Source organism: Geotrypetes seraphini, chromosome 2 (assembly GCF_902459505.1).
Source record: "Geotrypetes seraphini chromosome 2, aGeoSer1.1, whole genome shotgun sequence".
Taxonomy (NCBI): Eukaryota; Metazoa; Chordata; class Amphibia; order Gymnophiona; family Dermophiidae; genus Geotrypetes; species Geotrypetes seraphini.
In genome coordinates this window covers 449049933-449073881 of record NC_047085.1, presented here as the reverse complement: position 1 = coordinate 449073881, position 23949 = coordinate 449049933, and the positions used below count along the sequence as shown (strand labels likewise).

The window sequence follows — 23949 nt, the reverse complement described above, 5'->3', positions numbered from 1 at the left end:
AGGCTCTCTCCCTAATGGAGAGAGCTGTACAGCGCGATGTTGAATGGGACTATGGGTTTCTTCTCCTGGATCTGCAGACCTCTCTCCAGGATCAAGGTTTCACCACACCCCAATGTAGATTTTTTTATAATGTTGTTCTCGTAGTTAAGAAGCTGATCTTAACTTATTGGATGGCCGAGGAACCCCCCCCCCCCGATACCTCAATGGAGGAGTAGGCTTCGGGAGACGGCTAGGTTTGAAATTCAATCTTATGCTAGATCGCTGAGTGTGTTTAAGCAGCACTACGTTGGCTTGTGGGAGAGGCTGCGGGACCTGTTGCCATCACGAGAACAGGAGGGGGACCTGGAGCTCGCCTAACTTAGCTTGGCTTTCTTCTGCGCTACCTTGGCTGGGCCCTTGATACACCCCTACCATTCATTTTCTTTCATTTTCTTTCTATGATACTCCTTGGTGTCCTGGGGGGGGAGGGGGGGTAGGTGGGGGGAGGGAAGGGAGATGTTTGGGGATATGAGTGGTCGGTTTGTATGGAGTGGATGTTGTTGGATGTGAATGGTATCCTGAGCTCTGTGTGGTTTTGTGGGATATCCATAGGGTATATACAAAAACACGGTGGGAGATCGCTGTCCATGATGGGCGGTCTATTTATCATTGTTGTTCTTCTCTGCCTTTGCCCCCCCCTACTACCAACGTTTCTTTCGCTTGTATGCATATTGTACCTGTGAGGGGGGATTCGTGGGGGAGGCTTTGTTTCTGTTTTGACATTTCACCTGTAATGGACTGTTTGTGACTTACAGAAGTTTGTTATTCTGCCCTATTGGGCGGTGTGTTTCCACTGTTAATAAAAATACGTTTAAAAAAAAAAGAGAAGAGCCAAGTTTTCAGTTGCTTGCAGAATAGTTGGAGAGAGCCCAGGTTCCGCAACGGGATAGTAAGGTCATTCCAGAGACCTGTGATTTTGAAGAGAAGAGATTTTCCCAGTTTACCTGCATAGAAACATAGAAAATGACGGCAGAAAAGGGCCATAGCACATCAAGTCTGCCCACTCTAAGGACCCACCCCTTGATTATACTGACCCACCCCCCTGCCTTTACACCCTTAGAGATCCCAGGTGAATATCCCATTTATTTTTAAAATCTGACACGCTGTTGGCCTCAATCACCTGCAGTGGGAGTTCGTTCCAATGATCGACCACCCTTTCAGTGAAGAAATACTTTCTGGAATCACCATGAAATTTCCCTCCCATGATTTTCAGCGGATGCCCTCTGGTGGACGAGGGTCCTATAAGACGGAATATATCCTCTTCCACCTCGATACATCCCGTGATATATTTAAACGTCTCAATCATGTCTCCTCTCTCTCTCCGTTCCTCAAATGAGTACAGCTGCAATTTATTCAGCCTTTCTTCATACGGGAGATCCTTGAGCCCCGAGACCATCTTGGTGGCCATTCGCTGAACTGACTCAATTCTCAGCACATCTTTCTGGTAATGAGGTCTCCAGAATTGAACACAATATTCCAAATGAGGTCTCACCATGGATCTGTACAGCGGCATTGACTTCTGGCATTCTGCTGACAAAACCTCTACAGATACAACCCATCATTTGCCTTGCTTTGGAGGAAGCCTTTTCCACTTGATTGGCAGTTTTCATGTTATCACTAATGATTACTCCTAAATCACGTTCTGCCGTGATCCTAGTTAAGGTCTCACCATTTAGTGTGTCAGTTCTGCATGGATTTCTTGTACCCAAGTGCATTACTTTACATTTTTTAGCATTGAAGCTGAGCTGCCAAGTCGATGACCATTGTTCCAATAGTAGTAGGTCCTGCGTCATACTGTCAGGCAAAGTGCTTTTATCTACTATGTTGCACAGTTTGGCGGCGGTGGCGAACAATGATATTTTTCCTCTAAGCTCTTGGGTCATATCACTTATGAATATGTTGAATAGGATCGGGACCAAGACCGAGCCCTGTGGCACTCCACTGGTCACATCCGACGTTTTGGAGGTGGTACCGTTTACCACCACCCTCTGAAGTCTACCGCTCAGCCAATCCTTAACCCATGTTTCCCCTAATCCCAGCGATTTCAGCTTGTTCAATAACCTGCAGTGTGGGACGCTATCAAAAGCTTTGCTGAAGTCCAAATACACTACGTCCAAGGACTCCCCGGCATCCAGTTGTCTTGTTACCCAGTCAAAGAAGCTAATCAGATTTGATTGGCATGACCTGCCCTTGGTAAATCCGTGTTGGTGGGGATCACGTAGATTTTCCTCGTCCAGGATTGTGTCAAGCTTTTGTTTGATCAGTGTTTCCATGAGTTTGCTCACTATGGATGTGAGACTCACCGGTCTGTAGTTTACCGTTTCTGTCCTGCAGCCCTTTTTGTGGAGTGGAATAATGTTAGCTGTTTTCCAGTCAAAGGGGACTCTTCCCGTGCTTAGGGAAAGATTGAAGAGCACGGATAATGGTTCTGCCAGGACTTCACTCAACTCTCTGAGCACCCTGGGGTGTAGGTTGTCTGGTCCCATGGCTTTGTTTACTTTGAGTCTTGAAAGTTTGCAGTAGATGCTACTGGGCATAAACTCAAAATCTTGAAATGGGTCTTTCTGGCTTTCCCTCGTCCGTAACTGTGGACCGGATCTCCGCGCCTCACAGGTGAAGACTGAGCAAAAGTATTCATTTAATAGTTCGGCCTTAGTGGAATCCGATTCTGCATAATTCCCGTCCGATTGCCTAAGGCGTTCTATCCCATCTTTGTTTCTTTTCCTGTCACTAATATACCTAAAGAAGGATTTATCCCCTTTCTTAATGTTCCACGCTAGATTCTCCTCTATTCTGAGCTTGGCCTCTCTGACTGCCTTTTTGACAGCTTTAGACCTGTCCAGATAGTCTTCTTTTGCCTCCCGCTTTTCTAAATGTTTGTAGGCAATAAATACTTTTTTCTTCTTTTTAACGAGGTCGGATATTGATGCCTGGCAAAGACAGTTCTGCTCCCGAGTCCTATCGCCCAATTTCTTTGCTGAATGTAGACATCAAAATTCTGTCCAAAATCTTAGCTGATAGATTAGCGACCCTTCTCCCCAATGTGATTGCATCCACACAAGTCGGCTTTGTACAGGGTAGACAAGCAGTACACAACATACGTAAAGCATTGATAGCCTTAGCGCACACGCAGTTCCATCACACTCCTATGCTTCTACTCAGTTTGGATGCGGCACAGGCGTTCGACCAGGTCAATTGGACGTACCTCTTTGAAGTGTTAAATTGAATGGGGATATCTGGCTGGTTCGCCTCGGCATTACGCACTTTATATTCCACTCCAACAGCAAGACTACTTGTCAATGACATTATTACTGACCCAATACCTATTGAGAGGGGAACTCGACAGGGCTGTCCTCTGTCACCCCTCTTATTTCTATTGTACCTCGAACCCTTTCTTCGGACAGTGTTTCAGGACCCCGACATAGTGGGTGTGGACTTCGGGACTCATTCACTCAAAGTGTTGGCCTTTGCAGATGACCTATTATTTTTGCTAACTGACCCCGCTCACTCTGTTCGATATTTATTGCAAGCGCTTGACGAATTCAAATTTTATTCGGGATTTATGTTGAACTACCAGAAATCTATGGCCCTAGCTAGCCCCATGACACTACAACAGACATGGAGCGGTCACTTCCCATTTACATGGGCTCAGACTTCAATTCGATATTTGGGGGTACAGATCCCCCGAGACCTTACGACCCTGTACACCAGCAATATCACCCCATTGCTCCAAGACACCTCACAACATCTACAGAATTGGTCCACTTTTCCCTTATCGGTGGCGGGCCGGGTAGCCCTTTTTAATATGGTGCTCTTTCCCAAATGGTTATATCGCTTTCAGGTTTTACCTCTGCTGCTGTCCCATGCCCATAACATTCGTTTAACGAAAGAGCTACAACGTTTTCTATGGGGTGGTAAGCGACCACGTATGCCCTTGCTACGGATGTGTCTGCCCAGGGATAGGGGGTCTATGGTTTATTAAATGTACGTTGGTATGCTATGGCTTGTCAGATGAGACATATTAATGATTGGTTTAGAGGAACATCTGATTTTTCTGCTACACCACTGGAGTTATCTTTGCTGGCTCCGTTCCATGTGAGCTATTTTCTACATGTGGCGGATCCAAGGATGCGTCCTTTGGTGTCTCACTACCCCATTTTTACGCCGGCCAGAAGGACATGGAGATGGGTCTGTAAAACAGCCAAATTGTCTTCTAGGGTGTCTTTATATTTGCCTATACAGGGCAATGGAGCTTTCCAGCCGGGCATGCAAAATGCCACCTTTCTTAGGTGGCAAGCACAAGGTCTACAATATCTTTTTCACCTGTTTTCGGAGGAGGGGAGCCTGGCCACATTTGCCAAGCTGCAACGAACTTTTGACCTACAGGCTAATGATCTCTTCGCCTATTACCAGATCCGTCACTATGTTCAGTCCCTCCCAGTGGCTGCCCTAACTGAAGTCTGCAGGGAGGCGCTTTCGGAACTCTTCAGTCTTTCAGCCCAACAGAGGATTCCTCTATGATTTCATATTGTGGGGCTCCGGGATTGCCAACCAAGTATGAATCTGGATATATTAGCGACAGCGTGGGCTGAGGACTTGCATTGCCAGTTGACTGCTCAACAGTTACAACAGGTCCTGAAGAACATTCAGAAGGTGTCACCCAATATTACTCACTGGGAAATGCAATTGAAAATTGTTCTTAGACTTTACATTCCACCGGAACGTGCAGTCCGGATGGGGATTACTGCGTCGCATTCTTGCCTGAAATGCAATCAGGCTCACGCATCTTTGAGTCACATGTTTTGGGCCTGCCCCGCAATCCAACAGTTTTGGAGACATCTTGGCCTATATACCACATCGCTTTGGGGAAGGCGATGGCTTCCGCAACCGAGGGTGTTATTTGGATTTTATAATATAGCCTCGCCCAAACCCAGGGGAATGTCAGCATTTATCTCCAGAGCCCTTTTGATGGGAAAAAAAGCCATCCTCACCAACTGGCTCTCCCGTGATCCCCCGTCATATGCACAATGGAGATCCCTAATGACAGTGCACGCAACACTTGAGAGACGCATGGTGGGAGACTTGACTCTTGGCCCGGGTCGCAAATTTTGTCAGGTGTGGGAGCACTTCTGGCAGGACCTCACACCGTGTGCTCGCAGTAGACTTTTGAATCTTTAAGATTTTATTCCCACTCTCAGCTGTTGGACTGGCCATGGATTCTTGGGGAGGGGAGGGGAGGGGGGGATGGGAGGGGAACTGATTATATTGTTGAAAATGTTAATTCCTGACTGGTACTACTGTTTGTATTTGCTTCTTACTGCTGGAATAATAAAAATCATTTAAACATAACGAGGTCTGAAATTTCAGTAATGAACCACTGGGGTCTTTTGTTTCTCCGACTTTGGCTAATTGTTTTTATATAGCGATTAGTTGCTTCGTGCAGGGTGAATTTCAGAGTTGACCACATAGTCTCCACATTGTCAGTTTGTGCTTGGTTTTGCAGCTCCCGATCGACAAAACCTCCCATGCGTTCGAAGTCTGTGCCTCTAAAGTTGAGGACCTTCATCGCTGTGTTTGATCTAGAGAAACCTTTCTTGAGGTTAAGCCATACCATAGAGAATACTGCGTAGAAGAGGGGAAGGATAGTTTATATCTTTGGGCAGGTCTGGTGGAGTCAGGACTCGAGAAGTTAAAGGATAGTGGGATTAGGGGAGGAAGGATGCCGTGAATGATCTTAAAAGCCAGGCAGGAGCATTTGAAATGGATTCTGGAAATCACTGAGAGCCAGTGAAGATTGGACAGGAGTGGGGAGACATGGTCAGATTTGCATTTTGCAAAGATCAACTTGGCTGCAGTATTCTGGATAAGCTGGAGTCTTTGAAGACTTTTTTTTGTTAGGCATAAGTAAATGGCATTGCAGTAGTCAAGTTTGGAGAGGATGATGGATTGGACGAGGACGGCGAAATGTTTTTGGCGGAAGTAGGATCTTACTTTCCTCAGCATGTGGAGGCTGAAAAAGCATGATTTTGCCAAGGAGATGAGGTGGTCGTTGAGGGAGAGAGAAGAATCAATAGTGATGCCAAGGACCTTGCTTGAGAACTCAAGGTGCAGAGCAGCGCCTGTGGGTAGTGCGAAGATGGTGGGCAGGTGTTCTAACTTTGGGCCGAGCCAGAGTAATTTTGTTTTTGATTCATTTAGTTTCATCTGTACCGAGAGGGACTGGGAGTGGAGTCTCATTATGCAAGATGTAATGTTCTTGTGGAGGTTGGTGAGATTCTGGTCTGTTTCAAGGAGGACAAGGATGTCATCAGTGTATGTGTAGATTGTTTCAAGGGGGGAAAGTTGGAGGAGCTTCAGGGAGGACATGTAGATGTTAAAGAGAATAGGGGATAGGGGTGATCCCTGAGGGACACCACAAGATACATACAAACTTTTGAGTAGTCCACATTTGGGTGGGAGAAACAATTCACATACCATTGGGAATGGATAATTAGAAAGATTTAGAAAATTAACAGAAATGAAATTAGTAGCTCATCTACATTTTTAAATCAGACCAGTAAATTGGGATCATTTGGAACTCTGTAGTGTCACTCCCTTCCTCTCATCCTTTCTTTTTGCTGGCAGGGTTAGGTGAAGGACTGTTTTATCCTCATTCAATTCATGGATTGTCATTAGAGGGAAGGTTATCAGAAAGGACCTATCCTTGCCTAAGGAGTCTTCTTGTTTGGGAAAGCAAGGATTCCTTCTCTCTACATTACAAGGAAAGAAGGATTTATGAATAAGGCTTTATTCATAGGGATTGAAGGAAAGGAAGAAAGGATTCTGAGAATCATAGCTGTCTGTACTGGGCCTTGCAGTTAGCCGAAGAAGTTATCATAAAAACTTACTTACCAGCAGGTTAACACAATTTACTTTTCCTAATGTGACTGAGTTAGTCATAATTTAATACTAATTTAAAATCTCTTTATTGGCCAATAACACAACTTATACTTCCACTTATCAGAATAATGTTCTTCAGTATTAAAGAAATCTAATAATTATTCACTCAAGCTCGATTTTTCTCCAGTTACCACCCCTTTTCCTTCAGACCCCATCCCCACCACTTAGCCTTTCACTCCTACCCCCATCATGAATTTTGGGCTTTTGGTTCTGAAGCCTGCACCTGTCTTAGATCAGTGTGAACCATATCTCAATATTAATAAGCTATTTTACTATCAACACAGCTTATTTTTTATGTGGACGTTTAAATGAAATCTATATTATAGAGAATGTAGAATAATACATACCTGTGTTAACACAACACTGATGTACATTAAACTGGTGTTAAGTACATGTTTAGGGCACTGGCTCTTTAATTTGGCAAAGTTTTTTTTTAAATATCTCATGAGTATTTGAATCTCAAAGACTTTATCCAGATAAAAAGAATTCTAGAAAGACCGAACAAATACTCAAACAACTCTAAATAGGAAGTCTTATCTTGGCTCTATGGACTGAATGATTAGCAAAAATGAGTAGAAAGACTATAATGAATTGTTACTGTATTAATGCTCACAAATTACAGACTTCTGCTAATTCAGGCATTTCACTGTATATTAACATTTATTTAGTACACAGTATGCCCTATCTTTGTATATTCATTGTTAAAAGTATAATTATCGTGTTAGCACTTACTCTGCAGTGGAAGGTAATTCAGATGGAGTACCGGTACCTTTCTTCTCTTTGGCTGATTTCTTTGGAGTCTTTTTTTTGGTCTCTTTCTGTATATACATACAATAAAATTAATTTAAATTATGTGTACATAATTTTATGAAACATTCAGATGTTTTATAAAGACTTTTTTTTTAAAGACTGGTCTTTTTTTTATTAGGGAATAGTCTAGTGCAGTGTTTTTCAACCTTTTTACACCTATGGACCGGCAGAAATAAAATAATTATTCTGTGGACCGGCATCGGTCCGTGGACCAGCGGTTGAAGAACACTGGGCAAAGTTGTGGGCCAGACCCTGCCCATCTCTACCCAATCTCCACCCCAGACACCGCCCCCATAATAGTACTAATTGCACCTTGCATGTCCCGTGTCTCATCTGGAAGCCTTCCCTCTGACATTGCAACGTCAGAGAGAAGGCTTCCGGTTCAGGCGCAGGATACCCGTAGGAGCCACTGCCCGTGGCTTTGTGTATTGAATCAGTTAGGAAGAGGGAGCTGGTTCGAAGATAACACCACATCGATCGCACCGTGGACCGGCGGTTGAAGAACACTGTTTTGGGCCTGATGCATATACTGGCCCTGTGGACTGGCAGGAAAATTCTGTGGACCAGCACTGGTCCATGGACCGGTGATTGAAGAACACTGGTCCAAAAAGATGTGCTGAGAGTTGAGTCGGTTCAAAGAATGGCCACCTGGATGGTCCCGGGACTCAAAGACCTCCCGTATGAAGAAAGGCTGAATAAATTGTAGCTATACTCACTCGAAGAACGTAGAGAGAGAGGAGACATGATAGAGGCGTTTAAATATATCACCGGCTGTATTGAGGTGGAGGATGATATCTTCTGTTTTAAAGATCCCTCGGCCACAAGAGGACATCCGCTGAAAATCAGGGGTGGGAAATTTCATGGCGACACCAGGAAGTTCTTCTTCACCGAAAGGGTGGTCGATCGTTGGAATGAACTTCCACTTCAGGTGATTCAGGCCAGCAGCGTGCCGGATTTTAAAAGGAAATGGGATACACTTGTGGGATCTCTAGGGGGGTAAAAAAAAAATGTAAATGGGATATACATGTGGTATCTCTAGGGGGTAAATTCAAGGGGGTAGGGTTGTTGGAGTGGGCAGACTTGATGGGCTGTGGCCCTTTTCTGCCGTCATCTTCTATGTTTCTATGTTATGTTTCTATGTTAGTGGACTTTGACTCAGTAGAAGTCCTGGAACATAAGATGAAAACTCCTCTATTCTTATGTCTCTCTATGTGACCTTGAACAAGTCACATTATATTCTTTTTCCAAAGAAGATGGTAGATTTTCAGTATGATGGCAACCATTTAACTTTATCCATATAAGTTATACCTATATTCATCATCACTGAGGTCAATTCATTAAGTTCCAGGACTGATTTTATAAAAATGTATTAAACAAGCTTACAACTTATTTCACTGGGTCCCCTTCAAAGTACTCCCCTTCCCTACATATACACTTTTCCCAACATCATTTTCACTTCTGGAAACAGTCCTTAAACGTATCGTCAGGAATCGTCAAAAGTTGCTGGGTCGAATTTTGCTTTATGTCATCAATGGTGGCGAATCGCTTTCCTTTCAGCCTGGATTTAAGTTTAGGAAACAAGAATAAGTCAGCAGGGGCCAAGTCAGGAGAGTAAGGTGGCTGGGGAAGAAGTGTCATCGTGAGTTTTGCAGTTGTTCTTCTGGTCGTCGGTCATCAACCGTGGAACAAACTTTGCCACAATAAGAGATATCCCCAACTTCTATGTTAGAATGTTGTGGCATGAAATAATGGAGATGTTGCATTCCTCTGCCAATTCTCTAACAGTTAATCACCAATTAGCATGCACAAGAACTCACTTGATCAACATGATCATCATCATTGATGGTCTTCTAGTTCGTTAATCGTCTTCCACAGATTCATGACCACTTTTGAAGCGTGAAAACCATTCAAAACAACTTCCATGACTTACATGTTCCCCATAAGCCATTTTCAACATTTCATTAAGTTTCTGTAGCGGTCTTACCCAATTTAAAACAGAACTTCACACAGTAGCACTGCTCATTGAGGTCACACATGATGAAAAATAGCCAATCATGAAAACACACTTTCACAAAAACTGCTGTAGTTTGGAGACGAAAACAAGTATCAACAAACGGAAAAAAGGAGGTTACTCATGAGGTTTCAAGCTACTCAATGCTGCTTAATGCAACTCAAAAGAACTTCCTCTGTTGGTGCACAATTCAATCTGTCCTGGAACTTTATGAACAGACCTTGCATAATTTTATTTAGCTAAGTTATAGTATTCGTCAAAAAGCATATAAGAACAGTCTTAAATATTTCAATATTTGGAAGAAAAGCGTAAGAGGAGAGATATGATAAAGATGTTTAAATACCTCCATGGCATAAATGCACAGGAGGAGAGTTTCTGTCAACTGAAAGAAAGCTCTGGAATGAGGGGCCATAGAATGAAGATGAAAGGAAACAGGCCCAGGAGTAGCCTAAGTAAATATTTCTTAACGGTAAGGGTAGTAGATGTGTAGAATGACTTCATAGTGGAAGATGTGGAGACAAAGACGGTATCTGAATTAAAGAGAGCATAGGACAAGCATATATGATCTCTAAGGGAGAGAAAAATACTGATGGGCAGACTTAATAGGTACTATGGTCTTTATATGCTTCTTTTTCACTCAGAGGGTGGTGGACACATGGAACACGCTCCCGGAGGCTGTGATAGGCCAGAGCACGCTACAGGGGTTCAAGGAGGGTCTAGATAGGTTCCTAAAAGAAAAGGGGATTGAGGGGTACAAATAGAAGCAGAGGTAGGTTATAGGATTAGTCAGAAACCACTTCACAGGTCATGGACCTGATGGGCCGCCGCGGGAGCGGACCGCTGGGCGCGATGGACCTCTGGTCTGACCCAGTTGAGGCAACTTCTTATGTTCTTATGTTCATTCTTTATGTTTCAATGTAGGCAATTTTATAAAGCTTTTTCCATGTGTAAAGTCTGTTTCATATCCAGAAAAAGGACTTTTATAAGACTGAACAACTATACAACATGTAAAAAGTATGTGCATGATCAGTGTATGGGAAAATAAGGTTCTTATTCTTACCTTGATAATCTTATTTCTAGTAGAAAGGCATGAGTCTTGAACCAGTGGGTTATTCTTTAGTTACAAGTTGTATAGAAGGCATCATCTATATTTTTTTCTCTCTCGGCTCTGCTTCCTTCACCACTTGGCAGTGCTCTAGCTCCTTAGTTTGTACCAAAGAAATTGACATCATTATAAGAGGAGAAAGAAGAAGACATACGGGAAACTTTTCGACCAAGCTACTTCTGCTCAGCAACAATTAAAATGCAACAAATGCTAATAGAAACATAACTTGAAACAAACAAGCTACCTACCTGAGTGCAACCAGCACTAACACTTATGTAGCTCTCAAAGTCTCTCACTTGCCATTTTACAACAGTTAACTCATCATTCTCCAGGTCGTCTGGCAGAAAAAACCTAAACATCTGGAAATACATATGTCTGAGACAGTAAGCAAGCAAAATTAAATCTGATAGGGCAGGCATTCAAGACTCATATGCCTTTCTACTAAAAAGAAGATTATTGAGGTAAGAACTTAATCTTCCCTTCTAATGCAGAAAGCATATGAATCTTGAACCAGTGGGACATACTAAAGCAGTCCCCCGAGTCTAGAGCTGGACAGATAAGCCTGCTGCCAGCACCAAGGACCCAAAAATGGTGTCCATTCATGCCACCACTTCCACCCTGTAAAAGTATGGAGGGTGGAGCACGTAGTCACCTTAGACAACTACATTAATGGAGCAAGACTGACCTATGACGCATTTAGAAAAGCCATAAAAACTGCCTTATTCGACAGAAATATCACCTAAAAAGTATCTACTCAATCCTCTAAATCAATTTCTAATATTTCAAACATGTCCACTCCTGCGTATAAGACAATAATTTATTCTGCATGGTGTATTTCCCTTATCTCTGCATATTATTACTCGCTGACTGTCCAGCTCTCTTCATTGTAAACTATTGTATTTTTTTAAGATTCTGCATACTGTATTTCTCTTATCTCTGCATATTGTAACTCGCTGACTGTCCAGCCCTCTTCAATGTAAACCGCCTAGAAGTCTCACGATTATGGCGGTATAGAAGAATAAAGTTATTATTATTATTTAGAAGGAACTGCCTGGGACTCCTCCCATGAAGAAGCCACACTCCTCATAGAGTATGCTTTCAAAGAAATCAGTGGTTGCTTACCACATCCAATGTATGCTGAAGAAATAGCCATATGAATCCTTCTTGAAGTGGAAGCCTTAGAAGCCAGTCTCCCCAGAAGGCTAGGACTTGTTAGAATAAAGAAGTGATCTGAGAGACGAATATCATTGAGATAATGGAGGATTCTCCTGACATCCAACAATGCCAAAGCTTTGTCCTTTTACTTTGAACCCATGAATTGGAATGCAGGTAGTCAGACTTCATGATTTACATGGAAGGCCAAAATCACCTTTAGCAAAAAAGAAGGTACCATGCATAGTGAGACCCCAGTATCCGTAAATCTGAAGAAAGGCTCTCTGCATGAAAGAGCCTGCAGCTCCAAAACGCTTCTCACTGATGCACTAGCTATTAAGAAAGTAGTCTTAACAGTAAGAACCATCAGGGATGCCTCTTGTAAGGGCTTGTATGAGGCCTTATTGAGGGCATGCAAAACCATATTAAGATTCAAAGTGGGAAATAGCTGTTTCACAGAAGGATGCAGCCGCAAAACACCCTTCAAAAATCTGGTTATATCAGGATCAGAGGTCAAAGAAACTTTCTCCACTTGAGCTCTAAATCATGAGAGGCCTGCCACCTGCACTTTGAGGGAACCAACTACCTTTCTCAAGGCTCTCCTGAACGCACGCCAGAACCACTTACATTGGAGCACTAAAGGGTTCCACATTCCATTTATCACACAAGTGCTGAAACATCTTCCAAGCCTTGGCATAGGCCACAATAGTCGCTGGTTTCTTAGACCTTAGGAGAGTAGTAGCTATGACCACCTCCAAGTAACCCTTCTGTGCTAGAGCTACACACTCAAGAGCCATCTGAAAGCCCAAAGCGTTCTGGATCCTCCAAGGCAACTGGACCCTGCGAAAGAAGAGTTGGATGAAGTATCAGATTGAGAAATTGTTCCTCTGCAGCCAAACCACATCTACCTAACACAGCCTGCACACCCAAATTGGAGCCACAAGAATTACTAATCCTGGGTGGTTCGCTATTCTTTGAATGACCTGGCCTATCATGGGCCATGGGGGAAACACATACAGCAGCCCTGTCTCTGGCCAAGGTTGTACTAGAGCGTCCATGCCAGCGCTTCCAAGCTCAAATCTTCGACTGAAGAAATGAGGGACTTTTGTGTTGGCTGCCAACACCATTAGATCGAACTTTGAAGATCTCCATCAATATATAATGCTGCCAAAAGCCTTCTGGGGCAAAGACCATTTCCTTGGGTCCAGGGTCTGCGGCTGAGATAGCCTGTACATTGTCCATAACCACTACACGTGCTGCTGCTAAAGCTTGTAGGTAGACTTCTGCCCAGCAGGGCCTCCAGTCTCAACATGGAACTCTTGGTGCCTCCCTACCTGTTGACGCATGCCACAGCCTTAGCATAGTCCAAGAAGACCCTGACTGTTTTGCCTTCCAGGGTGTTCTCCAATGTCATCAGTGCTAGACAAATGGCTCACAGCTCCAATCTGTTTATGGAACATGTCCTCTGAGAGGGTAACCACTGACCCTGAACTGGATGACCCTCGCAAAAGGACATGCTAAGAGGCAAGCCTTTTATTAATGACTTCAGCAGGAGCCACCACCACCACAACAACAAACTTTGATGCCACCCCGCTGCCCTGCATTTAAAAAAATCACCTACAGCATGATGGAAGCATTTCTTTCACTGCCACCATTCCTGCCTGCCTGCCAGCAGGTATGGCCACCAGAGGCACTTTAGAGATTAAGTACTTCTTGTTAAACGCGGTGCTGGTGGCCATAATTGAAGGAAGATAGGCAGAGTGGTGGCAGAGATGCTCCTACCTCTCTGCAAGTAATTTTTAAATGCAGGGCTGATGGGAGGAGGGAGAGCAAGGAGGGAAAAAGAGCACTGAAACTAGAGCTGGAGGGCAAGTGGATGAAAGGCACAAAAGCAGTGGCATAACGAGGATGAGAGGTGCCCTGGGTGGTGGTGCCCCTCCCCTGCTCCCGCATCGCTTTCCTTCCCCCGTACCTCTGTAAGGTTCTTGGTATGAGCAGCAACCCCAAAGCTGCAGTCCAAAGTTGTTTCTCCAGGATGAGAGTGAGGCCTGGGAAAGAATATTGGTAGTACAATAGATTGATTGAGATTAAATTCAGTGACTACTTTTGGAAGAAACTTTGTATGTGTGCAGAGTACTACTTTGTCATGGTGGAAGACTGTGAAAGGTGAGTCCATCGCCAACACTTGGAGCTCACTCACTCACTCAACGATCATCGCTTTTACTACTCCCACTAAAAAAAACCCTGTAATTTTTATTTTTTGTCATTAGCCACAGTCAAAATACACACTTAACAGTACCAGCACCCCCAGACCAGTCACTGATTTTTGTTGCTAAAAGCCGACACCGCTCTTGGAGAATGACTCGGCGATGTTTAAGAATCTACTGAAATACTCGTTTGAATACTGAAAAGCCCATTGTGAAGCAGTGTCTGAGACTGCTAGAAAGACCGCCATAAGCCATTTTGATAATCCGCTGCTAAAATACATGTAGGCTAAACTGGCTGGAACCAGTTTAGCGACTACATTAAATGCCGATTTTGTTTTGAGAATCTAGACCAAAGTCTCTTCACTCATGTTTTAATCCCTGTTTATAATTGTTGCATGTTGTATTTACTTTTATTATAATTATACATCACTTAGAAATTTGATTAAGCGGTATAAGAAATTTTAAATAAACTTGGAAACTTGGAAAAAGAAATTAGAGAGCAAGCAGAAGCATACCATACACTAGCTGAAATTGTTTCTTTGTTTTTTTCTTTTTATCTATTGCAGAAATACTTAACTTAGGCACTCAGGCCCTGATTCTATAAAGTCTGCCTAAAGTTAGGTACTGATATAAGCACCGATTCTATAAAACTTAGGTGCCTATTATAGAATCGTGCTTAGATGGTGCTCAGCATCCTAATATTTAGGTGTCCCCAATTTATGCCAAGGTTTTCTATGCCTAAAGATAGGCACTGATATCAAAGCCTAACTGCACCTGATTCAGAAAATACACCTATGATCTGCCCTTAACAACACCCACTTTTAGTGTAGGCACTTTGGGCTAGGCGCCTGCTTTTTATAGAATCAAATTTTTCAAGTTAGATGCTTAACTTTCAATTAAGTTCAATTAAAGCTGATTGTGAGGTGTTGAGTGCCAGTATACGCACTGACTAAGCCTATTAATCAATTAAATTATATATCAGTCCCTAAATTTAAGCGGACTTTATAGAATCAGGGCCTTATTGTTCCTTTTTTTTAATTCTTTTATTATATTTTCAACAATTTAAAAGAAAATTAACTTCTTGTTAGAGAAATACAGCATAAAACATATATTATACATTCAAAAGAAAATGAAAGTGGCATATCTGATTATCCTTCCTTAGACCACAAACAAACGGAAGTTGGCTCAGAATTATAAGAAGCTTATTAAATAAGAAGAAAAGAAAATATAAAGAAAGGCTATAATGCAATTAGCTTGCCATTCTAATTACACTGGGTCAAAACTTCAAGTCATCTTTTTCAAGTCCAGAAAGGACTTTAGCTGGTCTGGAAGAAAAAAATACATATTTAACTTGTGCATACTTTGCAACACATTTACAGGGGTATGCCAACAGGAAAGAGGCTCCTAAAGCAATTGTTTCCTGCCTTAAAGATAATAACTGTTTCCGTCTTTCCTGTGTTGTTTTTGAAACATCCATATATGCCCATATTTTTTTGCCATAAAATAAAGATTTTGGGAAAATCTAAAATACTGCTTCATAAATGAATCTAAGTCTTGTTGGAAAACGAAGGAAATCAATAATGTAGCTCTCTCTGTCACCTCAGAGATAGATTCTTCCAAAAAAGCAGATATATTTTCCATATCAATTTGCGGAGCCTGTTTAATTTCACCCTCTCCTTCCTTAGACTCCTGAGGATTTTTTGTGGATGGTGGAAGATAATAAATTTTATTCAATGGAGGTATATGTTCAAAAGAATATTTCAAAATTTCCACCACATATTTTCTAAACATTTCATATAAGGAAATCCCAGGGGTTTTGGGGAAGTTTAAAATTCTTACATTTAACCGGCGATTAAAGTTCTCTATATTTTCTATTTTCCATTGTAACATAGTACTGTCTTTTATTGCAGCGGTTCTATAGGCTTATAAAGACTGGACTTCATTTTGTAATTTAGTTATGGATTTTTTTGTTTCAATATTCGCCTGTTCAAAAACCTTTGTGAAGTTATCCAACTTCTTCCCCAAAATCTTTACCTCTTCTGAAGTCTTCCTGGTTGCTACGTACACCCTCTGGAGTGTTTTCAAGATGACTCCTAAAGTGTCCTCTCTGTCAGGAAACAAGTTCCCAGAGCTGGTCAACACCAGCAGGGGCTCCTCTGCCATGGATCCATCCTCCACGGAAGCATCGGGGGCATCTCTGGCTGCTGTGCTCTCGTCCTCCAGTGCAGCTGCCTCTGCCGGACAGGGAGGCGGGACATCCAGTGCGGGCGAGAACGAGATCTCATGCCCTGGCAGGATTGAGCACCTCTGACTCTCCCCCGCAGTGGGGTTTAACTCGCCTGATCTCAAGGCAAGTGTTGCTAGGCATTGCTCAATCGTGGGTTGATTTGAGGGCACCGAGGATATTGAGGAGGAAGGTACCCTCATGGTACCCTTTCTTTGATATGCGGCATATTTAGAACTAGTAGAAAAACTCCTCCAAACGAGAGCAGATCTCAGCACACCTAGCAGGCCCCGCCATCTTGGCTACCCCCGCTACTGGTTTACAGTTCTCAATGTTCCTTTTTTGTGAGGGAAGGATTGGCACACAACAGCTACTCCTTAAATGCCAAGAAAATAGGAGTACTTGTGGGGAGTAGAGGGACTTGGGATCCTCAAATGTAATATCTTCCTAGAATGGCTGAGCCGCGCTTACCAACTCCAAAAACACTGAAATAAACAACTTTCCTACCAGACGTGAGAAGACACTGTACCTATCACATGCTGGAGACTGAGAAATACTGACTGGGTAAGAGGCTGCATATGGTTCTTAACTTATGATATCAAAGTTCAGTACTCCTCAGTCTCCACCTGCTGGCAGGAGGGTGTAACCAAGTATCTGGATTGGTTTGTGGAAAAGTTAAGGAATTCATTATTAGTGCTAGATGTTACAAGAGAGTGTAAACTTTTAGTACCTGACCATATAAAATAGACTATTAATGTGTAAAAAGTTGATTTTAACATACTTTAATAAAGAAGCTTCTAATTAATTAAATATAAGCAAAACTGGTGCATCACCATGTTCTTACAAATTAATATCAGTATTATACTGTATTTAACTGACTCAGAATAGTACCATTGTTTCAGGCCTCTAACTTACTATAGGATTTTTCTAATCCTTCAGTTATTGCATAATGTTCCCCAACCAGGGCTATAGCAAAGGATGGACAAGCTGGGTGAATGTCTAGAATGCCAAACTAGAGGAGGGCACCAAGAGACAGAAACCACAACCCTCTGTCTCTCTCTGTCGCTTCTCTCTCTTCCATAGCCCAAACAGTTCATTCATGAGCTGTTCAAATCACAATAAACTCCATAAGATACAATGATTTAAATGTTTGAATGCTGACCAGTGACCCATATGGGCCAGAGCAAGAGGTGGTGCCAGAACAGCAACAAGAAGAACATCTGGAATGAAGCATTAACCCTGAGGAAGGGAAGGGAAGTATGCATAGACTCAAAACAGATTGGGGGAGGGACCAACAGAGTGACTTTGGGGACACCATTGATTGGAACCGCTCCCCTGTGACTTCCCAATCTCAAAGCTTATGATGCAATCAGAATCACTCTGTCTTTCTCAACAGACCAAATAAAAGTTAAAATAGCTTAACATTTCAGTCCCATTCAGTACTAAATTACTCTGCTAACAGACAAAATTTGTAACAGAGCACAAGATTATTACATACAATTACTCCTTCTTCAGTTGGCAATTCTTCTTGCTTCAGGTTCTGTAATCAAAGATACTGAAATTAAAAGTTGTCATCATAGCAAGGTGTTCATACTTTGTAAAGTATGGAAGGTAAAGTCATGTTCTTTAATTTCAGAAACAGTATTCCTAGTTTTCCAGGATTATGCAAGATGCTCTTCCTATTAGCTCAGTTCTGCTTATACTTTACCCAGGTTACTGGTGATACCACTACCAAGCAAGAGGTAAAAGGTTCAGATTTCACCCAGGCAGATCAAAGAAGCAAGTACACCATTTCAATGCTACATCCTACAAATTCTATATATGGCAGCCAAAGTTGTGCACCCAACCATAAATAATTAGGTGCTAAAAGGAGATTATATACTTACCCTGGTAAGATCTTTTCCAGTAGATAGGTGAGATAATCTAGACCAGGGGTGCCCAAAACGTCGATCGTGATCTACCGGTTGATCGCAAAGGCAATGCCAGTAGATGGCTGAGCCAGTGTTCTCCCTAGCGTCTTTAGCCTCTTTTAGCTGGGTACCATGCCCAGCTAATTTAGGTGAGCGCCCGGCTGTCTTGCTCAGATAACACGCTTCCTTCCCCCTCAGCGTTCACCGTTCTTCCCTCTGGACCTACCACAGTTGAAAGTTAATTACGGCAGCCTGCAGAGCAAACGTAGCAGGCTACCGTTGGCCTCTGTAGCAAGTTCCCTCTTTTGCGGTCCCGCTCTTGATGTTAGAAGAGGTGCGGGACCGTGGCAGAGAGAACATGCTACAGAGGCCGACAGTAGCCTGCTACATTTGCTCTGCAGGCTGCCGTAATTAACTTTCAACTGTGGTAGTTAGGCCCAGAGGGAAGAACAGAGACGAACACAGTTGCAATCAAGAGGTCTGAGGTCCTGATAGTCACTGTGTGCGGGAAGCAGCGGAGGTAAGGCTGTGCCCATCGCGAGGGCCCCGGTGGGATGGGGGTTGCCTTAGAGATGCTGGATCGTGGGGGGGGGGGAGACAAAAGGACCTTAAGGAGAGGAGGGGGAAGCAGCCTTGAACCAAAAGGGAGGGGGAAGACAGGGCAGATCATGGACTACTAGAGGAGTTAGATAATGGAAACACCCTGAACTGAGGAAAGAGAGATGCCAGGCCCTGGGGAGGGGGAAGACAGAGTGAGAGAGACAAAGACCTGGACCAAAGGTGGGAGGACTCAAAATGTTAGCAGAAGGAAGATAGAAAGAAGGAGAAACCTGAAACAAAGGGGAGGTAGAAGAGAGGGAGGCAGATGTTGGACTATGGAAGATGCAGACAGAGGGGGAGAGACCCTGAGGAAGAACAGAGAGATGCATGATCATAACAGAGGAGGGAGAGAGAGGGAGACATGTTCTCAATAGGGGTGGAGGAGAGAGGAAGAAAAGTTGGACTCCTGGAGGGACAGAGAGAGATGTTGGTTGGGGAATGGAACGAGGTCTGGAGGACAGAAGAGGTGCACACAGTATATATAACAAATAAATATGGGGGGTCTTTTACTAAGGCGCTAGCCGATTTAGCACGTGCTAAATGCTAATGCTTCCATAGAATATAATGGGCGCATTAGCACTTAACACGCGCTAAGTCGACTAGCACACTGTAGTAAAAGTGAGGGTATATGTTTAGTGTTTTTACTGTTGGTAGATCATTTTGATTTGGTCATTTTAAAAGTAGCTCATAAGCACAAAAAGTGTGGGCACCCCTGTTCTAGACCATAGGGTTATGTCCCACTACTCGCATAGTCTGCAGAAGAAATCCATTACAGGTTTTTCACTTTGCCTCTAGAGCAGTGTTTCTCAACTCGGTCCTGGAATATCCTTTTGCCAGTCAGGTTTTCAGAATATCCACACTGAATGTGCATAAACTTGATTTGCATACACTGCCTACATTATATGCAAATTTCTTTCATGCATATTCATTCATTCTTGAAAACCTGAATGGCAAAGGGGTACTCCAGGACCGAGTTGAGAAAAACTGTTCTAGAGTACTTCACAGGCTAGTTTAGCACACTCTAGCAGTCAGTACCCAAGCATAGAGAGACACACTCATCTATGAAGTAGAGGCACCTGTAACAAACGGGCTAAACTACTGTTCTGCTCATACAACTAAACAGTACCATTAACCTCCAACAGAGGCACCAAAGGAGTTCAGAACTACTCCCACAACAGGTAATACATATGCAAACTATTCTAACCCCAAAGGGTTGACCAGTCTCCAAGAAATAGATTGAATAAGCAGAAGGAGACTGAAATCTGAAATCATAATCTGAAACAGGCACAGCAAGGACAAGGCAGGTGTCTAGAATGTCTCACCTATCTACTGGAAAAGATCTTACCAGGGTAAGTACATAATCTCCTTTTCCAGTGCAATAAGTGAAACATTCTAGACCATAGGGACGTACAAAAGCAGTTCCCCAAGAAAGTTAGGGTGGGCTTGATGCGCAGACCCTTAAGACCAAGGACCCAAATGGAAGAGTCCTGTCTGGCAGCAACATCCACTCTGCAGAAATTGGCAAATATGTGAAAAGAAGACTACGTCGCCACCCTGCAAATCTCCTCAGGAGAAACAGATCCAGCTTCCGTCCATGAAGAAGCTACACACCTGTCAGAAAGCGCCTTAACATAAATAGGGGATAGTAGCCCGCAAGAATGTAAGTTGACTAAATGGCTCTATGGATCCATCTACAGATCATAGCTTTAGAAGAGGGAGACCTCTGTCCCATTCCTGTAAGCTTAACAGCACAAACCTCGAACACTTACGATTTTAAAGTGTTTGATGCTTGTGCAGATGAGGACGGAGCTTGCAGGAATGGGACAGGGACAAGAAAGAACTCACAGGGATGGAACAGGAAAATGAGTTCCTACGGGGACGGGGAAAAATTTGTCCCTGTGTCATTCTCTATTTCCTGAACAAACAGTACATCTGCTTTCACACAGCCAGTCTCTCTGAAGAACAGCTGGTACTTCATTGACACAATCAGACCCCTTACATTAAGAGATAAAAAAACAAATCTCACCCATTAACAACAACTGTTACAAAAATATGAACAAGAAAACCCAGGGAGAGAGAGAGAACAACCCCCCCCCCTAAAATCCCATTTCACACACACCCATCTCCAACCCACAAACATAATTCAGTAAATCATGGTGATCAAGCACACCAAAAACTACCAGTGCATCTAAAAAAAGGGAGAGGGGAAGACGCACAGAAGAATATAGAAACATGACGGCAGATAAAGGCCAAATGGCCCATCTAGTCTGCCAATCCGCAGTAACCATTATCTCTTTCTCTCTCTGAGAGATCCCACGTGCCTATTTCAGGCCCTTTTGAATTCAGACACAGTCTCTGTTTCCACCACCTCTTCCGGGAGACTGTTTCACACATCTACCACCCTTTCTGTAAAAAAGTATTTCCTCAGATTACTCCGGAGCCTATCACCTCTTAACTTCATCCTATGCCCTCTCATTGCAGAGTTTCCTTTCAAATGAAAGAAACTCGACTCGTGCACATTTATATTATGTAGGTATTTAAATGTGTCTATCATATCTCCCCTATCTCGCTTTTCCTCCAAAATATACAAATTGAGATCTTTAAGTCTGTCCCCATAAGCCTTTTGAAGAAAACCACATACCATTTTAGTAGCCTTCCTCTGGACCAACTCCATCCTTTTTATATCTTTTTGAAGGTGTGGCCTCCAGAATTCTACACAAAATTCTAAATGAGGTCTCACCAGAGTCCTATAAAGGGGCATCAATACCTCCTTTTTCCTTTTAGCCATATCTCTCCCTATGCAACCTAACATCCTTCTAGCTTTCGCCGTCACCTTTTCAACCTGTTTGGCCACCTTAAGATCATCACATACAATCACATCCAAGTCCCGCTCTTCTGTCGTGCACATAAGTTCTTCACCCCCCTAAACTACATGACCTTGCATTTCTTAGAATTAAATTTTAGCTGCCAAATTTCAGACCATTCTTCAAGCTTCGCCAGGTCTTTCTTCATGTTATTCATACCATCTGGCGTGTCTACTCTACTGCAGATTTTGGTATCATCCGCCAAGAGGCAAATCTTATTGGACAACCCTTCAGCAATATCGTTTATAAAAATGTTAAAAAGAACAAGCCCAAGAACAGAACCTTGAGGCACACCACTGGCAACATCCCTTTCCTCAGAGCGATCTCCATTGATCACTACCCTATGTCGCTTTCCACTCAACTAGTTCCTGACTGAGCCCGTCACTTTGGGACCCATCCCGAGGGCACTCAGTTTATTTATTAACCGTCTGTGTGGAACACTGTCAAAGGCTTTGCTAAAATCTAAATACCCCACATCTAGCGCACATCCTCTATCCAATTCTCTGGTCATTCAGTCAAAGAAATTGATCAGATTTCTCTGACAAGACCTACCTCTAGTGAATCTATGTTGCATTTGTCCTGTAATCCACAGAATTCCAGAAACTTGATCATTCTCTGTTTTAAAAGCGTTTCCATTAATTTGCTTACCACAGAAGTCAGACTTACTGGCCTGTAATTTCCTATTTCTTCCTTACTTCCACCCTTCTCCAGTCCTCCGGTACCACTCTCGAATCTAGAGACTCGTTGAAAAGCTCAGTCACCCCTAATAAAGTCCACAGAGCTCAGACAATCTCCTCATGGTCCCTATAGCAAAAGGTCACCAATTCCAGACCATCCATCACGAAAGACTGGCTACATAAAGCTTAGTTGCTGATGTTTGACAGGTTAGACGACCCTTCCCATTGGATAGCTGTTGCCACTGTGTATGCATACATGGCAAGGGAAGTGAGCTGTGATTTAGTTCCAAAGAAGAAGATACCATGGAAAGTGATGCAGATACATCTGGGAACAATCTTTGAGTATCTTCCATAGTACGTAATCTCTGTAATTGCCCCTCCAGATAGATAGTGAGTGCAAAGGGATGCTTCCATTTATATTTAATTCCCCTATCCACCAGAAGACGGGTATAAGGTTTTAACACTCCTCTCCTCCGAAGTGTAACAGCAGCCAAATCTTGAAATATTTGTATAGGGTAGGTATTCCATTGAAGAGACCTTTTCCCAAGCCACTGGCATTATTAATTCTTTAAGCTCAAAGTCTGTAAAGCATGCCACTATGTCACACAGAACATTTGCTTAAGCAAGAGCCCTATGAGCGCGCTCAATATTCTCAGGGGCCAGAGGCTATGGAGTATCAACCAGCAAAGAACTCACCAACTTCTGGACTATCAATTTGCAGTCATTGTAATCTTGCAATTCAGGAAGGCCCTGGAAATGGAGATTATGCCGTCAAGACCTATTTTCAAGGTTTTCTATTTTATCTAAGAGGTAAGTATCCGTAGACTTACAATCTTGAAGGGCCGACTCCACCATGGACAGCGCGTCCTGGTGTTCATCCAATACTGCTCAATTGCTTGGATAGCAACGGCATCTCAGGAAAGATATATCATTGGTTCTAAGGCTTTCTGCAATCTCGCAACTAACAAATTTATTTTTAAAGTACTTGCTCAGGAACATGGAGTAATCCCTGTGGTGTTCCTCAGGACTCACCCCTCTCCCTGCTACTTTTTAACATTTATTTAGCATAATTGGGAACAAGACTGTTAAATCTGAGAATAAAATTATGGGCTCCTTTTACGAAAGTGTGCTAGCGGTTTAATCGCACGCACTGGATTAGCACGTGCTAGCTGAAAATCTACCGCCTGCTCAAAAGGAGGCAGTAGCGGCTAGAGCGCGCTATTCCGCGTGTTAAGGCCCTAGTGCACCTTCGTAAAAGGAGCCCTATATGTTTATGCTGACAACATAACCATTGTAATTCCACTATCCTCACAACTTTCCATGGTATCACAATTCATATCTTCAATAACTCTGATGGCTGATAACCGGATAAAGGAGTACAAAGTAAAACTCAATCCAGAAAAAATAAAGT

The 23949-nt window shown here is 43.0% G+C and overlaps 1 protein-coding gene across 7 annotated transcripts in view; it reads right to left on the bottom strand.

Annotated features, from left to right (window-relative positions):
* CCDC7 (coiled-coil domain containing 7) overlaps positions 1-23949 on the bottom strand; it is a 730660-nt gene that overhangs the window by 496803 nt on the left and 209908 nt on the right. For all 7 annotated transcript variants that reach the window (XR_004538163.1, XM_033931492.1, XM_033931495.1 and 4 more), the window contains 2 exons: positions 17986-18027; positions 7711-7796 (listed from right to left, as the gene is read on the bottom strand). Coding sequence is in view for 6 of the 7 variants with exons in the window: in XM_033931492.1 (XP_033787383.1) it covers positions 7711-7796; positions 17986-18027 (128 nt within the window). In the remaining variant the exon portion in view is untranslated. The remainder of the gene's footprint in view (positions 1-7710; positions 7797-17985; positions 18028-23949) is intronic.